This window comes from Lichenostomus cassidix, chromosome 8 (genome assembly GCF_008360975.1).
Source record: "Lichenostomus cassidix isolate B80296 chromosome 8, HeHo_3.0, whole genome shotgun sequence".
NCBI classification, from domain to species: domain Eukaryota; kingdom Metazoa; phylum Chordata; class Aves; order Passeriformes; family Meliphagidae; genus Lichenostomus; species Lichenostomus cassidix.
The window spans coordinates 11,587,058-11,613,314 of NC_139489.1; the positions used below are offsets into that span (position 1 = coordinate 11,587,058).

General features: G+C 40.2%; 1 protein-coding gene across 4 annotated transcripts; it reads left to right on the plus strand.

The window, feature by feature from the left end:
* Positions 1 to 948: 948 nt before the first annotated feature.
* PTGFR (prostaglandin F receptor) lies at positions 949 to 26,133 on the plus strand. 4 transcript variants are annotated; one of them, XM_085067902.1, is made up of 3 exons: positions 949 to 1,279; positions 7,040 to 7,887; positions 23,932 to 26,133. In XM_085067902.1, the coding sequence occupies exons 2-3, from the start codon at positions 7,099 to 7,101 to the stop codon at positions 24,235 to 24,237; spliced, it is 1,095 nt and encodes a 364-aa protein (XP_084924028.1). In that variant the 5' UTR covers positions 949 to 1,279; positions 7,040 to 7,098; the 3' UTR covers positions 24,238 to 26,133. The 4 variants fall into 4 exon arrangements, with proteins under 4 accessions (XP_084924028.1, XP_084924027.1, XP_084924030.1 ...); XM_085067901.1 differs by lacking the exon at positions 949 to 1,279 and adding an exon at positions 5,729 to 5,868; XM_085067904.1 differs by lacking the exon at positions 949 to 1,279 and adding an exon at positions 5,729 to 5,868 and having other exon boundaries at positions 7,040 to 7,566.
* The last annotated feature ends 124 nt before the right edge of the window (positions 26,134 to 26,257 follow it).

A 26,257-nucleotide genomic window follows, 5' to 3' on the forward strand; every position in this document is an offset into this window, starting at 1 on the left:
GGGGAATTATTGTCCTGCATTTTTTGCTGATACAGCCAAGTTAGTCACTGTTTGAAGTAATCAGATAATTTTAGAATGACAGTATGTGATTAAGATGAAAGTGTATCTCTAAGAGGGAATAAATGCAAATCAATAAACTGATGTAATGAAAGGTTTCAGTAGCCACTTCCAATATTTAGCATTGGTTGTCATCATCCATTAGGGAATCATTTGACCAATATGCAGCATCTTAATTTTTATGGCTATGTGAACATTGCTCAGAACAAATGTGATAAGACAGTATAGGAGCAAATTCTTTTGTTGTTGTATTGAGTATCCTGGCAGATTGCAAATATTCTTAGACTGGACACTTCTGGTTTAGTAATTTTTTTCCATTTGGAAGTTTTGTCTGTGTCTTTGATAGCTGGATGAAGGACACTTGATCTGTCTCCTCCTCTGCTAACACAGTCTGGCAGTGATGACTCAGACAAATTCATTCATCTGTTTCAGCAGTTTAGCTGATGTTTTGGGTTTGCCTATCAAGGAATTGCTTTGCAGGTCTGCTGGTATCTCAGAAACAATCTGTGTGCTTGGTATCAATAGCACCATCAGCCACTTGGGGGAATTCCTTGGTTAAAGGATTGCCTCTGAATGGATTTCTTGGACTCTTCTTGTGAGAGCAGAGTAAACCAGAAAGCCTGTCTTTGCTCTTTCTAGTCAAAAGAACTACAGTGGAAATAATGAATGTCACAAACTACAGCAAACCTCTGTCCTCTCTCCCTACTCCAAACATAACCGGGGAAATTGAGAATATTTCCTCTTTGTTCTGTCTACAGCAACTCTTACCTCATTTGCCAAGAGCTGTGTCTCATTATCAAGAAGCAAAGAATTTAACTTCCTTGCTGATACGGATGTTTAGAAAATAAAAAAAAATCATTATGCACAGCTACACTTCCAGTAAGAGCAAATAGTCCCTTTTTAGATATCAGCAGGTGGAAGTCTCACTAGAAAGATGCATGTTTGTTGTTATGATTCCTGATGACCTTTCTGGGTTTAATTTCACTCTGATAGCGAATGCTTACTGGCATGTTGGTGGTTTCAACCTCCTGAACTGATCTGGGACTTGTTGCAAAACACCACTAATTTATATTTAACTACCTAGGAATTTCCTTCTTTAACTGCATTGGCCAGTGTCCTAATTCAGGCAGTACTTAAGCCACAATTTGTGACTGTTTTACAAACTGCTTCATGGTGAGGCATGAAGGTCAGAGGGGTGGTTATGGAAATGACAAAGCCATGGGTGAGTTGTCTGCGTTCTGCTGAACCACACTTTTTTTTTAACTTGGTGAGTTGTCTTAACATATTTAAAAATGCATATTTTAAATATGACAGGATACAGCAAGTATTTAATCCACCCTCCTCAAGAATCAAGCAAACCCAGGATTCTGAGCCCAGATCTTTAAGGAGACATATTCCAACTCCCACTACTTTCTTCAGATACCTTCATGGTCTAACTGCACACCAGTGTGACAGTGCATGTGTTCTTACAAAATCTATTTCCTAGCTTGGGCAAAAATTCAATGTTTTGCCTAAACAATATCCAGCCAGGACCTTGAGGGTACACAACAGTCACAGAACACTTTTAAGCAAGCTTTATTTGCTAATTTAGATGAGCCTTCAAAAGCCTGTGAATTTGTGACATCCTTTATTGGGCACTTACTGCCATTTTACTATGTGCAGGATCACCTTCCACATTACTGACCTAATTTTCTGATTGCATTTTCCAGACAGGGAGTGCAATTAATTTCTCAAGCAAAATTGGCCCTTATCAGTCTTAACTATTTAATGAAATGAGATTGCAAATTGTCCTTTACATATATGTGATTTAAAATCAGTCTCTTTGAAAATCTGCTGTAGAACCAAGTTAACAACCTTGAAAAAGACATGGAAATAATTCCTCATTTCATAAAGAGAATACTAAAAAACACCACAAAAAATACAAGAAGAATTAGTAATGCTGGTGTTCTTAACAAGTGACTCAGATTTTCCAAGACTGTAATTTTTCATCTCCATGTTTCTGCTGTCTGACTATTGCTAACTTCAGAACAGTGTAAACCTCTGCTCAGCCTCTCAGCATTGGTTATTGACCTTTTGAAACTCATTATTTGCATTAATTTAATTTTTTTGGTCAGCCATATAGTACTTAGAACGGTATGTATGCATCAAGAAATGAAATTCTGATGTAAATCCCACCTACTCTAAGTTTTCTTTCATACCTTCATTTGGATCTCATCTTTTTCATTTGAATAGCTCATTCATCTTGTGTAGTTGGATCTTTGATAGAAGTTGCTCCTTGGGGTGGCAGGGATAGCACTAATTCTAGAGGCAAAAGAATTCATGAAGGATTGCTAATTTTGAAGAAATGGAAGGCAATAACTAACCCTCCGTGGCAGTGGGTACTGTAGGACTCATTGTCAGTGTCTTGGGCCTCAGAAGTCTTTTTTCTCTCAAACAATTATGGGCTGAGCAACGTGACATTCAACTGAAGGAGTTTTACTGACAGTTTTATTTGACTGAGGTGCCCCAAATCTGATCCTATATTAATAATTTCCATCTATAGTTATTTTGATTTACTACTTTTGTCTCCTAAATATAAAGGCTTGTATATCACTGCTATTTCACTAAATGGAAAGATGACACTTACTGCTGCTATGTACAAAAAGGAAAAGGTTTCCAATGTTTTGCAGCAAGAACTGTGGGTATAATAAAAGTATACAGTAACTGTCATTGAAGTCTACACAAGAAATTTATGAATAGATGAAAGAAGAGGAAGAGATATTGTTTTTATTTGCATTCTGCCAACTTTGTTGTTGCTACTGAAATGCCTAGCTGTTCATTTACATGAAGGTTGCTTGGAGATGGTATTTAGCGAAATATTAGTGTAACACTTGAGTATGTTCCTGGATTTGCAGCAGGAAGCTTTGAGGATTTGATTACTGTACTTGCCTACCAGCAACATGCTTCCTCATCCTGAAGGTTTTTTTTTTTTACATTTTCTTCCCACTCTTTGGTTGCAATTGTCACAGGACAAATGTCTTTTGGTCTCTGTATCTCTTTCTCACTCTATATGTTAAAATATTGCTTTTGGATTTAAACCCATGGAATGTGAGCAGGGAATGCTGGTTCCTTCATTCAAGTTGAAACTTGTGGCAAGAAGACTATTTATCTTCCTGATTCTTGGAGCATCCAGGAGTCAAGGGTTTTGCAGCAAGCACAAGCAGCCCAACACATTTAGAAGTGCTGAAGTCAGCAAGCTAAGCCAAGGCACCACCTCAGTTCTTCAGTCTTTTGCAGTCTTTGAACAGCCAGAATGACAAAGGAAACACTCCATTGTGGCTTCTGCACCTACAGCTTCTCTTCTCAGACATAAAAAGGAGCTCAATCAAACCCAGCCCCATAATGGTGAACTGTCAAACTGTTGATGACTGCTCCCCCCTGAGAAAGCTGTGGCTCCCCAGTCAGGACCCACAGCAGAGGCTGTGGTGGGACAATTTTGGTCACCCCTGTTTTCATTAGCAATAGGAAATGAAAGGAGCTGATCATTGGTCAGTATGAAAACAGTTCTGCTGGTGTCACTGCCAGATTGCACCACTCCAACACCTTCTGAAATCTCCATCCTACTTAGCCATAATTCTACAAATGCACCCCCTTCCAGAGAGGTGATTATTTAAGTTATTCTTGTATCAGGAGCCCACAAATGTGCAGATGGCTGAGCTTTGGCCATATCTGTGCTGCTTATCCTGATGCTTAGCAAGCTGCTGTGTTGCTCATAGCACAAAACTAGGATGTGGCACTTTGTACTCTTTGAGCTGTTCAGGTGCAGGAGCACTCTTCAATGCCTCTTGTCTGAAAAGAGAGATGAAAGTGTATATTTACTTTCCTAACACTATTTCTTGCTTTTTTTCTCCATCTCTGCAGCAACTGAAATGCCACTCTCGCTCCTTTTGGCAGATCACTGCTTTACTCAGGATGCACTCTGCAAGCCTGCCTTTCCCTTCCTTTCCCTAACTATGTTTTTACAAGCACACTGAAACAGCTGTCTTGAGGTTTTTCTGTTCTTCTCTTTGTCTTGATCTACCTGATAATGCTGTTTCAACTTCTACCACCCAGACTGCAGTCTTGAAGTATCAACTTCATTGCTTCTTTTCAAGCAAAATTGCCCCCCGTTTGAGGATCATTGGGTGAAGAACTCTGGCTAGGGAAGAAGGGCACTGAGCAAGCTGTTTGTAGTTTGAGATCTCCATCTAAATTTATTTCTGGGCAGGGAAACATATAATAAACTCTTTTTTCTCTGAACTTTAATAGGCAAAATAAATTTTGAGATGTTTTTATGTTTTACTGTTCTCTTAAAAAAGAACTTACTGGAATTTATAGGTCCCAGTCAGACCAAACTGAGCATTTTTACTCACTGTATGATAAAATGCCAAAATCTGACAAGCATTTTGAAGAAGAGCATGATGTGGTGCTTTCAACTGCTTGTGCAAGTGACTTTAAATACTAATGCAAGAAATAGATTTAGCTGGCCTGTATTTCCTCACTGATGGATTAGAGAGGGGAAATTTGTATCCACAGTATTCAAGATATGAAGGTAAGCAAAAACTGTAGTATATTTGATAATTTTAATTTTTATGTAATTGTCTTGTGGTGCCAGGAATAGTACAGCTCAAGGCTCTATGTCAATGAAAATAAATTTAAGTTCTTCAGCATTGTAGCCCATGATAAATTCTGTAATATTTTACAATGTTGTTTTATAATTTGATGTTGATTTTGTATTTTGGCTTACTCCTACAGTAAGTGTTCTTAATAAAAGTTCCCATTCAGGCCTGTTTGGCAGTCCTGGACATTGAGGGATGAAAGAATTTAAAAGTCATCTGTAACTTCAAGTTGTAACAGCCTGCGTACTTGATGGGAAACGAAGAACCATTGAATTTCCAGTCTTATCTGTCGTATCATTAATGCCTCATCTGGATGTGTTCTCATCGTATTTCTCCAGTGGAGAAATGGTCCAAGGAGCACTGTTAGCTCTCTTGACCTGGGAGGTGCAAAGGGAGTGCATCTGGTGATGTGCGCAGCTGCATCCCTGACGGTACTCCCGGCGCTACCCTGCCGAGCTCCCTGCGGGCTGCTGGAGCGCCTAGTTGGGAAGAAGCACGTGGGAAGTGAAGAGGTGAGGCTGTGGCTGAGGAGAGATGTGGCCGCTTGGTTGCCCCATGAGTTGCTCCAGCTGTGGCTGCAGCTGGCGGGCAGGAACTCGCTCTGCCTGGCTGGGGTGGCCCTGTCGCCAGTGGCTGTGATGTGACACGACAGCCCGGCTCTCCGTGCCGGAGACACCCGCGCTCCCGGCACAGCGCTCCCGCAGCGCGCCGGGGCGAGCCGAGAGCAGGGGCTGTGCCCTGCCGGGACAGCGGGGCGAGGGGCTGTGCCCTGCCGGGACAGCGGGGCGAGGGGCTGTGCCCTGCCGGGACAGCGGGGCGAGGGGCTGTGCCCTGCCGGGACAGCGGGGCGAGGGGCTGTGCCCTGCCGGGACAGCGGGGAGAGGGGCTGTGCCCTGCCGGGACAGGGGGGCGAGGGGCTGTGCCCTGCCGGGGACACGGGCGGGCAGCGCCGCAGCACCGCACCGAGCCGGAGCGCGTCCCGGGGGCGGCGGGCGGGGAGGGCGGACGGCAGGCCGGGGGGAAGGCGGAGGGAGGGCGGCGCCGGCGGGAGCGGGAGCAGGAGCGGGGCTCGGCAGCGGCGGCGGCCGGCGGAGCTCCGGCTGCGCCTCTCTCCGGCCCCGCGGGGCGAAGCGCACGGCAGCGGCGGCGGGGCCGGGACGGACACCATAGCGGGGTAGGGGAGCAGCGGTGGCGCGGCGGGGCTGGCCCGGGCTGCTCGGGGACAGTGGCACTTGTGCCCGGCGAGCGGGCTCGCCCCGCCCCCGGCGGCAGCGCTGAAGGGCGAGGGGCGGCGAGGGGACGCCGCTGTCCGGCACCGGGGCTGCCCACCTGTGCCAGCCCGTGTGTGCTCGTGTGTGTGTGTGTGCCCACGGGTGTGTGCCCAGCGGTGTGTGCTCGTGTGTGTGCCCGCAGGTGTGTGCCAGCCCGTGTGTGCCCGCGGAGCGCAGGGCTGGGCGCGGAGAGCCGCACGGAGGTTGCGGTGCGCGGCTCCGTGTGAGGAGTTCTCCGCCGCGCTCCGCTGAGCGCTCCCGAGCAGAGGTGCCTCTGGTCCGGCGTTGCCCGATCCCGGTGCAGCTCAGCAACTGAGAGGCTTCAGCGGTAGTTTGTAATATGAGTTATTAACGCCTGCTTTTGTAATTTTTTCCTACTTTTCCCCCCCCGCCTGGAAAGGTTTTGCTGTTAAGAATGTCCTTGGAATAGAGATGGGAGATAAAGTGTAAAGTAACTTGCAGAAGTGGTTTATGAATTACAGCGCGTCTGAAAACCAAGTTTGTGCTTCAGCGAGGGCACTGGGAAGTTGAAGGCTTCAGTGTTGGTTAGGTTAAAGCTTTGAAACATGAAGTCGTGGGAGAAGAATTGTTTAGAAGATGTTAAGATATTGTTTTGAAAATAAATGTTTAAAAATGGAGCATGATTATGATCTCTTAAATGCTCCAGTTTCAGCATTTCACTTTTGACTGTGGCTGGGCTAGTTAAATGCTGTTGTTCCAGGTGTTTGTTGCATAAGTATTTGTTTGGTGTAGTTTAACCACCAGAATTGTTTGTACTGTTTCTCCTACTATATGTACATGACCATTATATATTTTATACATTATTGTTTATATATTATGCATGCAGAGAATCTAAAGTTCCGGTAGCCTATATCTGTGTTGTGTAATGCATGCAGATAATTGTTTTACCCTAGGAGTGATGGGCTTAAAATGTGATGCCATATCATATCACTCAGAAAACCAGAAAATTAGATTTGCACCGCAGACTAATGTTATGGAATTTCTGCTTCAAATGCCATTTGAACAGTGGTATGCCTTTTACAGTGTTGTGTATGTTTGTTTTTAATATTGCAGATGCCTTTTGATTGCAAGACTGCTGAAATGCTTTGAGGGCTGCATCTCCTTTCCTAACCATGAACAGTTCAAAATCACCAGGTCTGGCTGGATTTGGAGTCTTGAAAAACACGACGTGCCACACGGAGAAAAAGATTTCAGTTTTCTTTTCAATAATCTTCATGACGGTGGGAATTTTGTCCAACAGTCTTGCAATAGTAATTCTCATGAAGGCATACCAGAGATTCAGACAGAAATCAAAAGCCTCCTTTTTGCTTCTTGCCAGTGGTTTGGTTGTCACAGATCTCTTTGGTCACCTCATCAATGGAGCCATTGCAGTGTTTGTGTATGCATCAGACAAAGACTGGATTCGGTTTAACCAGTCCAACATTCTTTGCAGTGTTTTTGGCATCTGCATGGTTTTCTTTGGTTTGTGCCCACTCTTCCTGGGCAGTGTGATGGCTGTTGAACGGTGCATTGGAGTCACTAAGCCAATATTTCACTCTACAAAAATGACTTCTAGACATGTGAAAATGATGTTGACTATGGTATGTCTGTTTGCTGTTCTTATAGCTTTGCTGCCTATTCTTAGGTTTAGAGCCTACCAAATTCAAGCATCGAGGACCTGGTGCTTCTATAAAACAGAACATGTTGAGGACTGGGAAGACAGATTTTATCTCTTACTTTTTTCTTGCCTTGGGTTCCTGGCCCTTGCTATTTCATTCCTGTGCAATGCTGTCACAGGAATTACCCTCTTAAGAGTCAAATTTAAAAGTCAACAAAGACAAGGCAGATCGCATCATTTTGAAATGATCATTCAGCTCTTGGCTATAATGTGTGTTTCTTGCATTTGCTGGAGTCCATTCCTGGTAAGAGCCTAATGTGTTTGCCAATGTTTAATGCACATCACTGTATAAAAGTTATACTTTTTTATCTCCAGGTTTTAAAGCACTTAAACTGGGACAACAGCTCCACTTGCTCAATGATATTAATTTTATAGCATATTGCCTGTAATGTATGTACCTATGCATCTATAAAAAATTGGTAATTATTCTCCACTTCTGATCAATAATACATTGAGTAAGGTGAATATATAGGGATTGTGAGGGCTGTAATTCCAGTGCTGTGAAGCAGACAGTGGTAGCACAATTGTGGCTAGAATAATTCAGAACTAATATTGAGATCTTCCAAAAATTCAGTGAAATCTAGGATTGGGAAGGTTTTCTACTCAGTGCAGTGTAAGTATTTTTTTTTTTTTTTTTTTTACTTTTGGCAGTCTATTTGTTGTTATTTTAACAGTTTACTGCTGCTTGTGAGCTGTGTTAGGGCAGATAGCAGTTAAGAACCTAAAAATCCTCCCCTCCATTTGCAGGGTGTTAAGGACTTTGCTTTAGAGTTGTGTTGAAAAACAGCATTTGGCGGTTGGTTGAAATCAACATTTGGTTTAGACCTAAGCAAGCTGGGTTTGTAATGTGGACAGGATGAGCAGCAGAGCTGCTGTGGCAGGTGGTGTAGGACTGTCCCTGCTGTGACTCCCAAAGGGTCAGTGCCACGTGTGTTAGTGCCTGCTCTGTCAGCGAGCAGGGTTAAAGGAAATGGGATTGGGATATGGGAAAGAACTTGACAGCTCCCTCTTGTATCATGGCATTATAAAGCTGATATTACCTACGTCTCCTTGTAGTGTAGTAAACTTGTCTGAAGAAATTCTTTTGCTAGGGTCAGAAGGTTTAAATCACAAGTCATATGAAATCTTATTTTCTTTCCTAGAAACAGGGTCCTGTAGTTTTCCAGTGATAGAAATGAGGGCAATTTTGGTTTGAGGTAACAAATACCAACGTTTAAGTCTGAGATCTGTATCAGATCCAGCTATATCTCATCTCCTTACTGCCTATGGTAGAGCCTGAAGTTACCTGAGTTAGATAAATTAGATACTGATACTAGTATCAGTATCTAATTAATTGGATACTAATTATGCACTAATCAATTATCTAAATTAGATGCTGATACTAGTCTAGTTGCAGCAGTTTGGTATATCTGGCAAGTAGCATTTAATTAGTTCAGTATCGCAGACTTCAAGAAGAAAGTCTGGATATAAATATCTGCAATCACTGAAATGCACAAAATCTCTTTCAGTTTTGTTCAAATCACAGAGAATTTTTCTAGTCTTGCTCTGCAGCATTAAATTCATGTTGGCTTCTGTCAGTGTTGTGGCTGCAGTGTGTGGAGCATAAACAAAATTGTCACAGCAGGATAGCAGGTTTTGTAGGGAAACTTCTTTACAGTTCCTTCAGACACCTCCTGAAGTTTGGGGCAAGCTGCAGAATGGTTTTCAAGAAATGCAACTCAAATGATGACTTCACTTTCCATGAAAAAGCAGCATCCTCTGGGTGACATTTTTTTCATTTAAAATAATAATAATTGTTCTTAAAAGGTATTAATTTCATTAATTTTGTTTCTAAAAACCTTTGGGTGTCAGAAGAGTTAGAAACGTTTTTAGTTCAAAAGATATACTTAATTTATTCAATGCATTCAGGACCACTAAATTGCAGGTACTGTGGTTGTTCTTTCAGTGTTGGTAATTTTGTTATGCCATTCAATTTTAATTAATTATGGTGTATATAAAATATATATAAAATAATAATTTTAGAAATCTTGCCAATCTAATGAAATCACAGCACTACTTTTAATAAGTTAAGTATTTAATTTTATCTAAGTTGTAGTTGATGATGAATTATTATTGTGGCAGGAATATTTTTCAGATCCTTTACAGAGTTTGGTATTTTCATCAGCTTACAATACAAGCCAGTAAATGACTTCTTGCTTTAATTTGTACTTGGTATTTTTTGGGACTGTGTTGCAGAGGAGAGTTGGTACACAAGGAATTCTGGTTCATTGGGTGGCAAATCTTCTGGTCCTTTCTGTGCATACTGAGCTTCTGATGTTTTGCCTCTGGATTTCTTTTGAAATGAGATGAGCCAGACTTACACCATAATCAGCCTGGCATTATGGAAAATAGTTCTGCAATATGGATAAATTTAGGTTAGAAAGGAAGAGGGTTTTTTTTGTCTTTTTAAGAAGTTAGGGTAAGGTGGTATTAAGTTCTTGAAACAAAGTTTCAAGGAAGTGAAGCACTAGTGCTTTAGCCAGAGAGTTTCGCTGGGAAATGCAATGGAATGAGGTTCTTTGTAGGCATTGCTTTCTTAGCTGCTAGGATCATAGAGTTTATATCAGTTAATCTGATTTATTTACCCATTCCTTGTTTTCAGAGCAACAGAATACAAACAGAATTACAAGTGTGGTGTTAAGTTAGCAAGAATTTTTGGCCTGCAGTTGAATAAAGTTTTGTCACGAATGTACTGCTCAAGTGCTACACTAAAGTGATTCAGGGTTTATCAATTTGTATGCTTTATGATCAACTGCTGATTCACACCTACTTGTCTGATATATCTGAAAGGTCTCAGGGCTTTTAATTTGTGAAAAGAATGGTTTGCATTCTATAATGTAATCAGCATATACCAAAATAAGTGTTTCTTGACTTAAATATGAGCAGGTGTTCATAGGTGAAATTATCTGGAACAGAACCTAAATACATGCTTGTTCTGCAATCATTTGCTTCTTTAATTACTTTTTTCTCCAAGCTGAATCTGAAAGTCAGAATTTGAAGTCTGGTGTTTGAATTGTGAATTTTACCTGTGTTCTCTGTCCCAAAGAGTATACAGAACAAAATGTTTCGTGAGATTCAGTTTCCTCAAAGTAAACCAAAGCGATTAGAAACCAAACAAACTTCTGGAAGAGAAAGTGGAGGAAGGCAATGCATTTCATACCACATGTGGTTTGCAGATACAAGAGTTTGGATTAATTTGGTGTGGTTCCCCGTCTGCTGGGGAGGTTTGCTTTGTTTATTTCCTTTCTGTTTTCAATCTAGTCTGGTATGTCCATTGACATATGGGTATGGCTACCAGAATCAAGTCTATCCAATACTCTAATCCAACTGAAGATTTACTTCACTGTTAGATTTTAAATTAATTTTTTTTCCAAGTGGAGTTAATATTCAGACATTGTCACTGTCATGTGATAAAATCACTTTCAGATGTAATTGGAGTCACAAGACCCTGGATTGTCCTTTATGGTGTCTGATGTGTTATTGAATTTGACTTCTACATCTGCTCAGTGGTCGTGAAGTTTTTTAATGCCTATTTATATGTGTAAATGTATATATAGCTAACACTTAATATTCTATATAATAATATACGGTGTTATAACCAATCACCACCATTATCTTAAGATTCCTGAAGATGTGGAGGTTTTTTCAGAAGCAGAGCCCATGGCAGAGCTCTTGTGGAACTCTGCCTGGAGTTCTTGGACAGGGGTGTCCTTCTGATTTCTTTTTTTCCTTTTGATTTCTTTCCTGAAACTCCATCTTGTCTGTTTTTCAAAAATAAGCAGCTTTTTCAAGTTTTCTACCACTGTGAGGGAATCTTTCTTTAATGAAGTTTGAGAATGAGAGGTGCTCCCTGCGTCTTCATTTTTGGGGGAGCACTGATCTCCTTTTGAAGAGTTGAGAGCGGGGGAAAATTCACAAAAAACCCCAAACAAGTGAAATTCATGAGTTGTATAATAATATATGTGGTCAATGATTTGCAGAGGCACATTTGTTCAGACAGTCCAAATAGTTTTGCTTTGTGATGAGTAATTCCAGGTAAATATGTTCTGAAGAGAATAACATCAACTTCTCTGTATAGTGTCAGCTCTCCTCTTCCTTGTGAGAGCCATAGCCCTTTGCTAAGGGCTTGCTCTCAATTTTGCTGGATGAATTTGGTCCCTAGGGCTTGGATTCCCACAGCAAATAGTTGGGCGGGAGCATTTTGTGACAAACACCTCTGATGAAATACATTGTTATATAAAGCTGTTTCTTGGCTGTGACTTAACATCTGGCGTGTCATGAAACAGCTTGGTTTTGGAGCTGTGTTCGTATGAGCAAATTCTGACATTGGTATGTCGTATTCTGTAGGGCTCAAGGGATAAACACATTATAAAATTTGGTCTTTTGGAGTAGCAAAGAGAACTGCCTGTAACTATGGACAGGAGAGATTTATTTCAAAGTGAATTTATTTACAGGAACAAATTATGATATGGAGAATTTCTACTCTTTTTCATGTGTAAAATGCAGTCTTAGCCTGAGAAAAATACTTTTACATTGAAATGATTCTTGTTAAGATCTTTTTCCATGCTGTTAACTGATGAATTTCATTCCAGTTTTACCTCCCCTCCACTGCAGAAAATAGCCATTCCTGTTTTCTTTGGAAAGAGCTCTGTTTATTTCATATGAGTAAATCAATTCTTATTCAGTTGCTTTTTTTACTTCTCAGATTAATTTTTATCAGTCCCGTCTCATGTAATCTCCTTCTAATTTGTTATACTAATTGTGTCTCTCTGAACTCACTCTGACTTTTCCTGTCCTCATATAGTCTCATGCAGTGAGGCTTGATGGCTGTTTTTGTGCACCTAGAACTGCATTCAGCTCACAATTTACTGAATCATTTCAACTCAGAAGCTGCTGGTGCTGCTGTTAGAGGTCCTTCCAGAGAATGTGCTCTGGAGCTGGTGAGGAGGGCAGTGATGCACTGACAGGGAGGCTTTTGTTGGAATATACCCTTACCCCATCCCACCCTGGTTCTCCACCAGCTGTTTTGGGTGCAGAGACAGGCTCATGGTTGGTATGTGCTGAAGGGGCTCAGTTTGTTGCAGGTTTTACACTAAGTAAGTTCTAGACCACGTGGTTATGTACAATATAAAGTACTTTGATGTACAAGACAACCCTCTGTGCATCTCATTTGAGTGTTTATGCATGTGTAGCCATGCAAAGCTTTGCCAGGAGTTCATACCTGTGTTACTCTTGAAGTCTCTCCCTCCATTCTTGTTTTCTGTTTTCTCTAATAAGCTAGCAGTTCAAATTTCTTATGCTTATGTGTGCAATGAGCATCAGGTATATGAGCTTGTTGCTGTTTGTATGCCTGCATTGCTGGTTGCATTGTCCCTACAACATAAGATTTACTGAAAAATTTATCCCTTCTGCTCTTGTGACTGGTGATTTCTCATAATCAGAAAGTGCAGCTGAGGGCAAGCAGAAAGATGTCCCAGGATGCAGGGCTGCTCTGCAGAAGCAAATTATTGTCTTACACTTTATTAGTCAAAGCTGCAGCTGCTGTGAGCTTGTTGTGCACAGCCACTGTCAACAGGGAGAATGATCTTTCCTTTTGGAAAAGAATAAACTAGGCTTTCAATTTCCAGTCATGTGTTTCTGAAGAGTGAAGAAGGAGATAGTCATAAGTATGTTCAGCTAACCTTGCAGCTTTGAATGCTGTTGTAAACTTTCAGAGGGGAAAACCACACTTACCTGTCCTTTTCAGGATTCTGATTTTAAGGAAGATAATCAGTGATAATTACTCTGCTTGTGCTGGCTTTTGTCATTGAATTCTTGCTAGCACGTTTGTCTGCTGACACCACACAAAGACAGGATGCAGTGTCAGCAGAAGTGGTTTGTGTTGGGTCACACCCTGCCTGTGGCAGCAGAGGTGACCTGGGCAGCTCTCCCGTGGGAGAACTCCTTGGACGCTGTCAGTGCATCTCTGAGGATGGTGCAAACCCTCTGCTGTCACAATGGTTTTAATAAATGAACCCTTTTCATGGGGAAAAGAAAAAAAGCTTTTTGCCAGCAGCAGGACTGCTCCATACACCTCTTCATCTCTAGTCCAGAGCACCAACACAGTGATAGTTATTGTTGACTGTAGTTATTCTCTTCCAGACCTTCTGTGTCAGGGGAGATCAGGAGTGGCAGTTTGTAGGAATAAAATGCTCTCTGAGTTCCTCTGAAAAGAAAAAATCTCGAGTTTGATTGTCTGAGCTACACCAGAGAAAGGGCTCTTGCTCTCCCTCCTATCATGGTCCTTTGATTGCTTGCTGAGTTTCTCAATACATCCATTAACTCTGTGCAAATTCAATTACTGCTCTTGCTTGAGTTTCTCCAATGTCTGATAACTCAAGGATAAATTTCTGAAAGGTTACTGTCATTGCTAATATTATGGCCCAAAAAGTATTTTGAAATACATAACTCATTATATGGGTTAAGAGGAAAGAGAACACTCATTTTGATTGAAGATTTTGTTAGTCTCAAGACAGAAATGTCTTTCCAGTAACAAAGTTTAATACAATGCATTTAAAACTCCAATCCACCTATTCAGATGAGTTTCTATGATACTAGAAAGGCTTGGATAAGATTTTCATACCTATTTCAGAATTAGTTGTAGAGAACTTTTCTTTTATTTTGGATTGTTAGGAGGCACAGCTGGCTAATTTCCACCAGGTTAGATGAGAAATGGAATGAGATTCATTTTAGACTATACCTACCTAAAATGACACTGAATTTTAAAGGCACTGTTCTGGTGTTCAGAATTGGTCTGTTCCTATTTTCATCTTTTGCAGTACATAGAGATCTTACAGGCCTTATCCTTTCTGAGAAATATGAATCATTTAAAAAAAATATTTATAAGTGTGGGCCAGGGCATAGTTTATCATGGAGTGCTTAGAAACTCTATATTAATTGTGGCTATATTTGTAATTCAAGTGTTCACCTCCCTCTCACAGAAGTCAGGGAGCTGAGATACTCTCTCAATAGGAAAGTGCTGGAGAAGAAATAGGCAGAGGTGATGATACAAACCAGGGAAGGAAGGAGGGCTGAGATTGACATATTGCCCTTTACCAGAGGCTTCTGTGGAAGCATAAATAAAATTTTTGTTATCTATGTTTACTTGTGCTGTTTGGAAAAATTTACGTAAAGCCTTTTCTGAAAATGCAGTGCCATCAGAATACTATAAGATTGTTTGTTTTGGAGGGAAGAAGCAGGGAAGGCAGGTTTCCCGTCATGTAAGGACATGGCATTTTCAGAATAATGTGGTTCTGGTTTTCTTTCATAATTGTTTACTTGTTGATTTTTAAATTTAGATGTTATATGCTGAATTAAGCCATGAAGATCTATAAATTGAAACACAATATTTTGTTCCAAATAGATGTCAGTGACTTTCACAGAAAATGTTGATTTTTTTTCAATTTTGAAGTTGCTATCTCAACAAATCAAATTCTGAAAAAAATCACCGAAATAAATATGCCATTCATAACCTTTCCTTGTTTATTTCACTTGGTTAAGTTTTTGAATTCTGCGTTTGATATTAAAAAGTAAGTTAGTTTGACATTCATTCCATTGTTTGATATAAGAGAATTCTTTCTGTTTCCTAGATATTGCTCTTATTCAGGCATTTCTTACTTGAAAATGTCATACACTGCATAACCATCTTTGGAAAATGTCATACATGGCATAACCATTTTTGGATAGTTATTTTAGGAAAGCTGTCTTTCCTAACTATCTAAACATTTTAAATGGTAAAGTGGTTGCTGAAAAGTCTTAGGGAGTAATATACTCACATGGAAAAATTCCAGAAAGTCCTTCATCCTCACCAGTTTTAATGACAGACATCAGGTTGTAATACACATTAATATATTCTGTGAGATAATTATTATGGTGTTAATTCACAATCTGAAGTGTGGCATGGTGCTTATAAATGCTTTCTAGTACAAGCTGCTTGTCTCACTAGAGCTGTAGAGTTTGTTAATGTCTGGGAGGAATTGCTGAGTTGCAGTTTGGGTTTCAGGCTCCCCGAGGATGGAGGATCCTGTTCCCTGTGTGCCCAGCAGGGCAGGAGCAGCATCCATCGTGGGCTCTGTGGCTGTGCTTTCAGAAACAGCAGGGATTAGGGGCAGAACCCTGCAGAAAGGCTTTGCACCAGGGCTGACAGTGAGAGTTTATTAGTTGTGACTCATCCTTTGGGGTTCGTTTTTGTTTTGGATGAGGTGAGATAGATGAGCAGCAGAATGAACTGCTGCTTTGTAGGTGCAGCACCATCTCTTGCTGAAGGATTGCACTCACTGTCCAGGCAGAGCAGGGAGTGCAGAGCAGCTCCTGAGCTCTGAGCTCTTCTGCCCTGCCAGAGCCATGTGCTGAAGGGCAGGTTGGAGTGGCACCAGAGCTGTGCTTCTACATGTTTTCCTAAACAAGGCTCAAGATGGATCTTTGTGTGAGGAATGCCCTGAACTGAGGTTTTTAGGATATGGGCCTCATTACTAAACTCACAGAAAGCCAAGATTAATTGTCACTGGAGAATTGGAAGTTTATGAACTTCCAGTTATGAAGTTATGAACTTCCAACAGCTCTCCAGCTGGTTCCCCTCCTGCTGTCCTGGACCTGTGTGCTGCCTCTCCAGAGGTTTGGGCTCCCAAAGTCACAGAAGTGAGGTGGGATGAGAAGGATGTAGTGAATCTGCTCAAGAGTAACCTCGTTACAGACCCATGCTGTGACTGACATCAGGACATGAGTGTGTGGGGAGGAAGACTCTTGAGCTGGGAGGGATGTGACCAACTCTTCAGTGTTCCCATCTGCTTCACTGCATGGAAAAACAGACAGTGAAGCAGAAAGGAGGTGAGGATCCCTGTAAGTGGCAGCAATTTGTTTTAGGATTTACAGTTCATTAGTGACTTGGAAATAAAATTGAATCCACGTTTTACCAGAAGCGTGCATTTGCAGAAGCAATGAGAAATAAATCACTCTTAAATGGAGACTTGATCTTTCTCTTTGACCCTCCTGAAAGGTAGTTGCGCTGCACAGCAGGCCCTTTCAATTTATTTGCCAATGTAAAAGAAAAAAGTAATTGCAAATTATATATTCCAACTTGGTAAATATATTGTTAATTCATTACTCTTGATGTTTCTGATCATTGATTCTTAGTTTACTCCTGCAGAATGACAGAATAAGTCACTTAAACAAAGATGATCTAAAAAGAATAACATGACAGCAATGCATCATGTCTTCTTATGCCTCCAGTCAGGTTTTTCAAACACTACAAATCAGATAGCACCAAGTCATTAGGTGACTATTGACTCCAATCCATCTTCAGCAAGGACAGGATAAACAGGGGAGGTTTAAATTAGAAATTAGGAAAACATATCTTCCTTGAAAGGGTGATCAGGCATTGGAATAGGCTGCCCAGGGAAGTGCTGGAATCACTGTACCTGGAGGTGCTCAAAAGGCATGTGGATGTGGCAGTTGGGCATGTGGAGAAGGTTTAGTGGTGAACATGGTGATGCTGTTTGGACTTGATAATCGTAGAGTTCTCTTCCAGCCTTTCCAATCTGTTCCATGGTTATGGACCTTTGCAGCTCCTCTTCCCCCCAGGCTATCTGTATATTGTCTCTTTTTTTCTTCATTCAGACAGTTCTCTTCCTCCCCAGTATCATGTGTTATTTGTGATTCTTTCTTTGGATATTTGTAGGGTATTAGGGAGAGAAGTTCTGTTGGTCCTAAGTAAATTAGAATATTTATTTAATCATTAAAAATGTGATGTTTTTCTTTCCAAATGAGGATGAAAACCTGGAAAAGCAAAGCAACAATAGAGAAGTAACAGGTAATTTCCAGGGTTTGAAGCTTTACCCAGTTGACACTAATGGAAGAAGAAATGAACCCCAAATACGTCCTTGCATCCCTAAATACTTAAGGATGGTCCTTATTAGACATATTAGAAATACTCTGTTGTTTCCTGGTCCTTACAATTGTCCTGTAAAATTTCTCTAGCATTGCTGCATAAAGGGTATTTAAATTTTATCTATAAAACTAATTTTTTTCTACAAGAAATTTTTGTTATAGGCCTTGTTCTTAGGCAGGAATACATTCCTCATGCTATGGAAACAGGCTTTCTTGTAACTTTAAAACATGTGGCTCAGGAAACAGGTTGTTAATTTGACTTTGGTATGGACACTATGTCTTTTCATTTTGCAGTGAGTCATCTGCTGTTTCCATTGCTATTCTATCCATATTCACAATGCTTTCCTTTCAAATGAGTTATCAATTAAGCTGTGAGAGTAATTACATTGCCAGCTAGCTGAACTAAAGTATTTCTTATTCTGATTGTAAGGAAAGGAAATAAAGAAAGAGGACTGTCAATCCAAGATAGAAATATTTGGATTATTTAGGAGAAATGAAGAGAGGTGACCTAGAATGCTTCATTCAAGCCCAACATGAATTTACATTACTGCAAAACTGATGCAAAATAGGTAGTGTCTAGGGGAAAAGTTGACAGCAAATAAAACCTTCACTTTCAGTTAATGTTTGCACATTCATGTGCACCCCTCCCTCCCTCTGGTTATGAGGTTTACTTTAGAATTTAATTCCTGTCAACTTCTGTGAGAAGTTGCCTGGTCACAGACTCAACTGTGGCTGGGCAAGAATATGAGAAAATATTTTTATTTGCTTCGTGAAAAATGTTGTTTTCCTATCTTCTCTGTACTTTTTGAACGTTTCACACCTCTGAGCACCTTCAGCTTTATGGTAACTTCCAAGGGTTTAGGGAATTCCTTTTTAAGGGGGGCAAATAGTGAGCCAGTGGATTCACTCTTAATTTTTAGTGGCATTATTACTTTATCACAGAAATATACATGAGACAAAATGAGACTCCCTTATTCTGCTGCTGCTGCTTCTCAAGAGCTGATCCTGCAAAAGTTTACATAAGGAATTACTACATATGCCCTTAAAAGTGCCCTCTGGATTTTAATGTGCAGGAAAGCTGGCTCATGTATTTTGTCATCTACAATTCCTTTCTAAACTGTCATTTTTTATAAAATCACTATGCTCAGTTAAAATTTAATTGCTAAACTAAGTGATCATCTGCTATATAAAAGTTGAAGATATAGTTAATGTTTTTCTTTTAGAAAATGAAAGGAAAGCATTAGGGAAAAACATGTTGCGGATCTAGAACATAAAAAGCATTATGTGGTGTAGGTAAAACAGTGTGTGTACTAACATTTTGATGGCAGAGTTATTGCACTGCATATTGTTGATTGGAAGCCCTTGTTTTTAAACTGACTTACAGAATCACATAAAAAATAAAATGAAGCATACTCAGCTTTGTTGCAACAAATGCTTGGCTTGTATACTGCAAGATCAGTATAGCAATGATGCAGGCAATTTGCTGTCAGTGCTTCTTTTCTAATAGCTCTACTTGGGAGATATAAAATGGTACATAAAATGTGAAGATATATCCATTTTTATTTCTTTCTTCTGCTATTTTGCAAATTTTTTTCTTAAAGTCTGTGTTCATAGCGAACTACAAAGTGTCATCTTGTATGATCCCTTGCCTGTTAGATTGAAGCTGCTTTTGTAACATGAAAAGTGAAAAGTGCAAAACCTCTAGAAATTCAAAATAAGTATATATTTTTTATTTTCATGGATTGGGACATAATCAGTAAAGTTCTGCCTTGGATCCTGTGTGGCTTAGGAGAAGGGGATTTGCACCTCAGGGTTTAACATAACCAATAGTGACAAAATATTTGTGTTCTGGAAATACTGAAAAATCTGTGGACTTTCTTCCATTAATGGAAGTTCTCAGTACTGCTTGTAAGGAAATCCAAAGGAAGAGGAAGAGGCTTGCAGGGTCTGCAAGGTTCCCACAGGGAAGTGGAGTCCAAAGGCTGAGCTACAGAAGATGAGAATTTCTGATATTTGTCTGCTTTGCTTTCCATGTCAATCTCTTGGTGATTGGTTTTTATCCTGCTTCCTGAAGTCAAGGATAGAAGCTGCATTTAGAGCCTATGCACTGAAACCATCAAAGCTGCATTTTTGTCTCATTTCTTAACTAGCTCCAAATCTGCTTCTTGTTTTGACTGGCTGTCCTTGAGTACTAACAGGAATCTGACTAAGCAGCACAGACTTTCAGCCTATTGGTTGTTCTCCTGTAGATCCAATTGGAAGGAAAATTAAATTAGTGCTGTTTATGTTTGGAGAGTGATGTGAAGCCTTGGAGCAATTTATTTTTTCAGTTTGTTACACTTGTCCCTAAGGGAAATGGCAATTCCCTGATGCTGTCTGCTAGGGGCAAAATTGAAGAAGTCAGCAATTTCAATATGTTTTAAAAATTTTTCCATCAGACTTTCTGGATCTTGCAAAGTGAGTTTTTGGTTTTAATGAAGCTTAAAGTTGGACGAAAAGTATGTAGAAGTTTAATGTATTGTGTCAAGTCCTTCCTTGACACAAATTTGATTTATCTCTGAATATTTTTAGGGACAGGGAATTCTCAGGTCTTTTCTTAAACCAGCAAGGACTAGTTTGAGTCAGAGTAACTTTATGTCTTACAAGCAGGTACCCTTGGTTAAAAAAATTGCTTTTACAGTTATGCTTTTATAGTACATTTCCTGAAGAAAGTTTGAATTGTCATGGTTTCATCATGTCATTCCTTCCCTTTTTTTTTGCAAACCAGGGAGGCATACTACAGCTGTCTTCATATAAACATTGTACAAATCAGCAGAGTGCTACTTGGATTCTTGCATTTCTAAATATGTTAGAAAATGTCATGAGTTACGTTCATTATTTACCAGCTGGGAATTAATTTCTTGAGTCATGCTGCTGAATCTGCATGAATATCAACTCTAGTTGTGGAGATCAAAGGTGATTAGATATGATGCAATAGCATTGCCTCTTCTCCACTTGTGTGCTGCTGGCTACAGAGAACAGAATTCCTTTGTCATGCAAACCTAATGGACCTGCAGGGAAAGGGAAAAAGTGTTTGACTTGGAACTAATTATTGACACTACTAGTCAAATAAGGAGGAAAGAAGAGTCCTTTCTGTGCCTGTGGAGATGCTCCTGCCCCCAGAAGTGCCCTTGGCACTGCACCAAGCTCTGGTGGCAGTTTCTGAGCCAATGACTCAAACCAGGTCAGTGACACGAGTTTCTCACACCCAGGGAGCAAATACAGACTGTCTGCATGGTTTGCTGTAGTGAAATTCTTTATTAAACAGCTGGTAGCCTATTAGTCCTTTATACAATTTATAGTTTCAAACTGGCTTTAGAACAGTATTTTAAGAATTCAAATTTAAGTAAAACAGATCGACTCTGAAAATGTGATAGAAATAATAATTTATGTTAACTTCGTTCCATTCCACTCCTCTTCCGCTGAAGTTTAGGTCTTGTTCTAGAAATCAGCAGATGATTTTAGAAAGGCTCCAGGACATTCTCCTCTTTGCACTGTTGGTACAGCTGATTTCAGTTGCTTGCAGTTTTCTTACATGACTTTTCAGAAGATGTGAAGAGCCCCCAGTGCAGGGCAGTCTCTTTACAGGAGTGAGAAGCTCACTTTATACTCAGAGACAAAGTGATAGCAACACGTCCTCCTGCTCTGCTACAAGTGTTTTAGGGTAAAAGTGCTCATGCTCAGGGCTGCAATATTCTCTGTCTTAGTCCATTTCTATATTAAAATCTCGTGCTCTCAGAATTTAAAAACCTGGGATATTACTATATATTAGTTTAAGAGATACAAGAAAGAAAATATTTTTTACTTTCTATGTAATACTCTCAAATAATGTAAGTAATATGGTTAGGAAAATCTTCTTTTATAAAACAAAATTTGTAGATAATTAGATTTGATCTTATTATTTCAAATCCAGGGGCTCCCAGCTGAGTTGCTTAAACATGTGCATAAGCTCTACTTGTTCTGTGTGAGTTCAGATGTATCATTTTTTGTTTGTTCGATATTCAGAAGAGGCAACAGAATTGTTCTGGATGAGGCTTCTCCAAGCATCAGAATCTATAAATTATGTATCAGTTTTCCTTGTTGTCCTGATTTGCTTCATGTAAATCCATAATCAAAGCAGAGGTAGTTTGCGTTGAACGGCAAATGAACAGATTCACTAAGGGGTGATTGCTTCTAAATGGAAAGGAATTTCACAAGTGTTTTGGGTAACATGAGAAAATAAGTTTTACAAAATCTGGATGGAACTTTTCCTTATTGGCAGCATACACTGCTTGTTTTTCTGGACATGAAATTGCCTTGGATTTGGCATTTATTAACTCCAGAGAATGTGATAGAGGAAAACAAATGAATTTTGTAGTACATCAAGAAGCAGATTAGGAACCTGTATGTCAGTATGGAGTCAAACGTGCTGTATGGGATCAGGACATTGGTCTGTGAGCTCTACTGAGCTGTCATTTGCTGCCCAATCCTTTCTACAGAGTAAGGAGTATTCTGTCTGCGTTTGCCTTGTGGTATTGGACCTCTAATAAATAAAATGTAGTATCTCCTGGAAAACATCCCCTGCAGAAGGCAAAGGAGCTGTTCGAGTTTGGGTGGGCTGCTGATGTCAGGGAGGAATGTGCCTGGTGGTTGTGGGGTGAAAAGCAAATTCAGGGAACTGGCTCGTGTTTGTGTTGGCTTGGTGCTCAGACATTCCTGCTCCTCCCCACAGCAGTTCCCAGCTGTGCTCCTGCCAGTCCTACCAGCTTCCTAGCAATGTTCTAGGGGCTTCCTTTGCTGCTCCCATGAATTCCATACAGAAACACTTGACCAAGTGCTTCATCAAACAAGTTCAGTGTCCTTTATGCATTCACTTGGTGCCATTCAAGTTTTTAGTCAGGTGTGGTGACCTGCAAGATAGAGGTAGGGTCTGGAAATACAGAGAAGCATTTAACAAGGAGTAAAATAGGTTTGCTGGAATATTGAGCTTTAGTTTTCTCTCTTCATTCATTATTATTTTTTAGTTTTTCCGTGGTTTTTTTTTTTTTCAGTGTATCTTGTTGAAACTACAACTCTGCACTTGGACAGACTGACCCTACCTCTCATTGCCCAATAAATTAGTGTATTCACAGCATCAGTTGTAAAATATCCTGTTTCTTAGTTAAATAACTTCAGCTTTAAAGGCTTTGGAACTAAAAGCCTTACAGTGTTTCATCTTTCTACCAAAAAAGTCTTCATGTGGTTTTAACATTAGTAACAGGGAGAGATAATTTACCATCTTCTGGCAGATTCCTGGCTTGGCAGATCAGGCTTTCTTCACACAGGAACTCAGGTTACAAACCCCCGTGGCAGCCAGCCTGTAAAGGAGGTCTCTGCAGGGCAGGAGTCCCAGTGCCATGAGTTTCTCTGAGAACCTGAGTTTCTCTGAGTCTGTGTCTCAGAGCCCAGCTCGTTGCTCTGCAGAGCAGGGAGCCCAGAGACACAGCCTGCTGGGCTGCTGTAGCCCTTGGGTGTCTGCCAGATGCTGTCCTGCTGAGCCGTTCTGGAATTCCACCATGTGGGATTATTGGCTTGGTAGCGTTGTCTGGTTGGTGAAGCTCTGTCCATGTGCAGCACCTCCAGAGGTGAATTAAACCCTCTGGGTCTCCCCTGACAAATTGAGGGGTATCAGAAGCTTTTGTCACCATGGCTTAAGTTTTCCTACAGACCTATAAATCCTCTGATGTCAATAAATTATGTTCTGCTGCAGCGTAAAACATGTGAATCTTCTTGTTGAAATCAAAGTACTGTGTTGCTGTGCTCCTTATGCAGCATTTAATTAGGAAAATGTGAAAAAATAAATGGCTTTAATAAGAATGTGCAGACCTACAAGTGGCTTCTGTCCTTCAGAAAATCCATCTCTGGAACAGTCTTGGCACTCTTTGTTAGCTCAAATTCTGGATTAAGTTTTTACTGCTTGCTCAGATCAATCCCTCATTTTGGAGGGTATTCCCTGGCTGTTTGCCATTCTCTGCTCAAAGTTCAGTAGCAGTAATTCAACAGAGACACACGTGTGTTCTTTGTAAAACATTAGAGGATTTTTAGGATGATAAATGCCATATGCCTGAAAGTATTTACATTGCATTTGGGATGCCCTGATGCTGTGAAGGTGTGAAGACTAGAGACAATGCTGAAATTATTTCACTCATTTTCATGCTCTTTTGGTGTATTTTTTAATGTACAGTTATAAAAAATTTGATTTTCAGGTAATTTACATGCTTTCTTGGTGTATTTTTTGATGCATAATTCTAAAATATTCCCTTTCCAGGTGACCATGGCCACAATTGGGATCAATGAAGGTCGCTCAAAGGAGACCTGTGAAACCATACTTTTCGCTCTCCGCATGGCCACGTGGAACCAGATTTTGGATCCCTGGGTGTACATTCTCCTCCGGAAGGCAGTGCTCAAAAACCTGTACAAGATCACGAGTGGATGCTGTGGCGTGCACGTCATAAACTTACACATGTGGGAGCTCAGCTCCATCAAGAATTCTCTGAAGGTTGCAGCAATCTCTGAGTCACCAGGAGGTTCCAAGCAGATGAACCTGCAGCCTCTTACCTCCATGGGACAATAAAGTTGAGCACAGTCTGTGAATAGTCTGTGAAGGCAATGCTCCCACATGGGCAGTACCTTAAAATGAGTTCCAAGCTTCAGTGGTTTGGCATTTGTTTTAAATTGTGAGTGGTTTGCTATTGTTGCTTACCAGTCTGATATTGCTACTCCAAAAGGTGCCCTTGGAATGTTTCAATTCACTTTATAATACATCCCTTCCAAAACTGGTGGTGGAATGATAAATATCCATATCTTTCCCTTCCATGTACTGAAGTGAAGAAGGGAGTGCTTCTTATAGCACTCCCCACCAAGTCCTTCACCTTAACAGGTTCTTACAAGTGCAAAAGGGATCTCCAGAGTGATTTTTAAAAGGGGTAGATTTTTTTCTACCAGCGATACTCCCAAATCCTTTTCAGAGTCAGTTTTCTAGAATGAAGTACAGTATCCTTTCCATAAGGGTATTCTATGCTTCTAGGCATTGAATTTACCGATTGTATATATAGAAGACATTTTGCTTATGCCCAGTTTAGTAAATGATCCACTTTGCTTGGTTCATTGACTTGACCTCTTAATTATTTACTGTTCCATGAATTTTTGGGAGAGCTGCAGACTTCATCAGTGTTAGTGTTCCTTTCAAATCACTGACAAAACCTGAGGTTGCCTGTGGGAACACCAAAGCAGATGAGCTCAGCTTGCTTATAGTTATGTTTTGAGATGTGTTGGTGAGCTTTTAGTCCTTTCAACAAATTTTGTTGAAACTAACAGGCATAAAGCAGTGGTTAGTCTGTGAAAATAGTAGGCTTCCCCTCCCTGCCAAACTGAAGGATGATTCTGGGAGCATTCACCTATTGTGTGTATTGAAATGCTCATGTGGTACATCTGCTTCATTTGTAAAAGGTCACACTGTAAAAGGTGTGTAGTGAAAATGTGTGTGACCAAATGAGCACCTCTGCAGGGACCTGCTTTGGGAGCAGGATTTTGTTTGTGAAAGCAAACTGAATGCTCAGTTTTTGCAGGGTCTGTGTCTGAAGAGCTGAGAGCATTCAGTGTGTTTGGAGGTACCAGAAAATTTTCAGGAGAGCTTTACACAGAAGGTCCTTCACCTTTAATGCTGCTAAAAGAAGCTTTGGTTTTTGTGACTGTATGCTGTTCAGAAGCCAAAAATGAGAGGTATTGTTTTAAGATAGGTCTATGTTATTTTTACCTACTTAACTTCAAATAACTGCATGAGTGAAGTGTTGGTGTATTTGAACAAAGTAGTTAAAAACAGATTCACTAAGAAGACAGTCTGAGGGACCAAAACTATTCACAAAGTTCATGTTTTATGTGAGAATAGTTTGTAAGTCAGAAAATAAAAACCCAGAAGGTTTAAATATTTCTTTTTTTTTCTTTAATTTTTTTAAGCTATTTCCTTTTTGTTTTAAAAAGGTTGAGAAATAAGTGGGTTAAATAACCCTGTAATGAAATGGCTTCATTTACCGTAAAGAATTTCTTTATGTGATTTATATTTTCAGTCATAAGGCTGATACAGATTTGATGCTGTATAAGTTCTGCACTATTGCTTCACGTGAGTTCTGCTGAAATCTGGAAGCATTCAGTCAGTGCTCAACTTGGCTTTTTAATTTTGTAAAATGTGATGTCAGTGTATCTGTTGACATAACTTATTTGTTCCTTGTGGAAGATTACTGTTTTAGCAGCTGCAAAAAATGTTGGTCCATAAATTTTTGAGGTATTTGATTGGTGAATGAAACTTGACAATGTTCTGTTTTGTTGTGTGAATAAGTGTAGTTTGTGTAGCTCATCCTGGTTGGCTTGTAAAACAAAGCAAAGTTTATATGTATATGTGATTTCTTATATTTTGTGTACTAATACACATTGAATGTAAATTGCAAAGCCTCATTAAAGTTATCAAACTGTATCCTGAGAGTTATGGTATTTTTGTGCAACTAAAAAGATCCCGAGTTGTTAAAAATAATCCTTATGACAAAAAACCTCCCACTGGGTCCAAGCCAACCTCTGCCATTCCCACATGTGCTGTCAGT

Bases quoted from the DNA above. Each gene is read 5' to 3' on its own strand.
- PTGFR (XM_085067902.1), top strand. From the start codon at position 7,099: ATGAACAGTTCAAAATCACCAGGTCTGGCTGGATTTGGAGTCTTGAAA. The intron at 7,888-23,931 runs GTAAGAGCCTAA...TTCCCTTTCCAG, and splicing joins TTTGCTGGAGTCCATTCCTG to GTGACCATGGCCACAATTGG.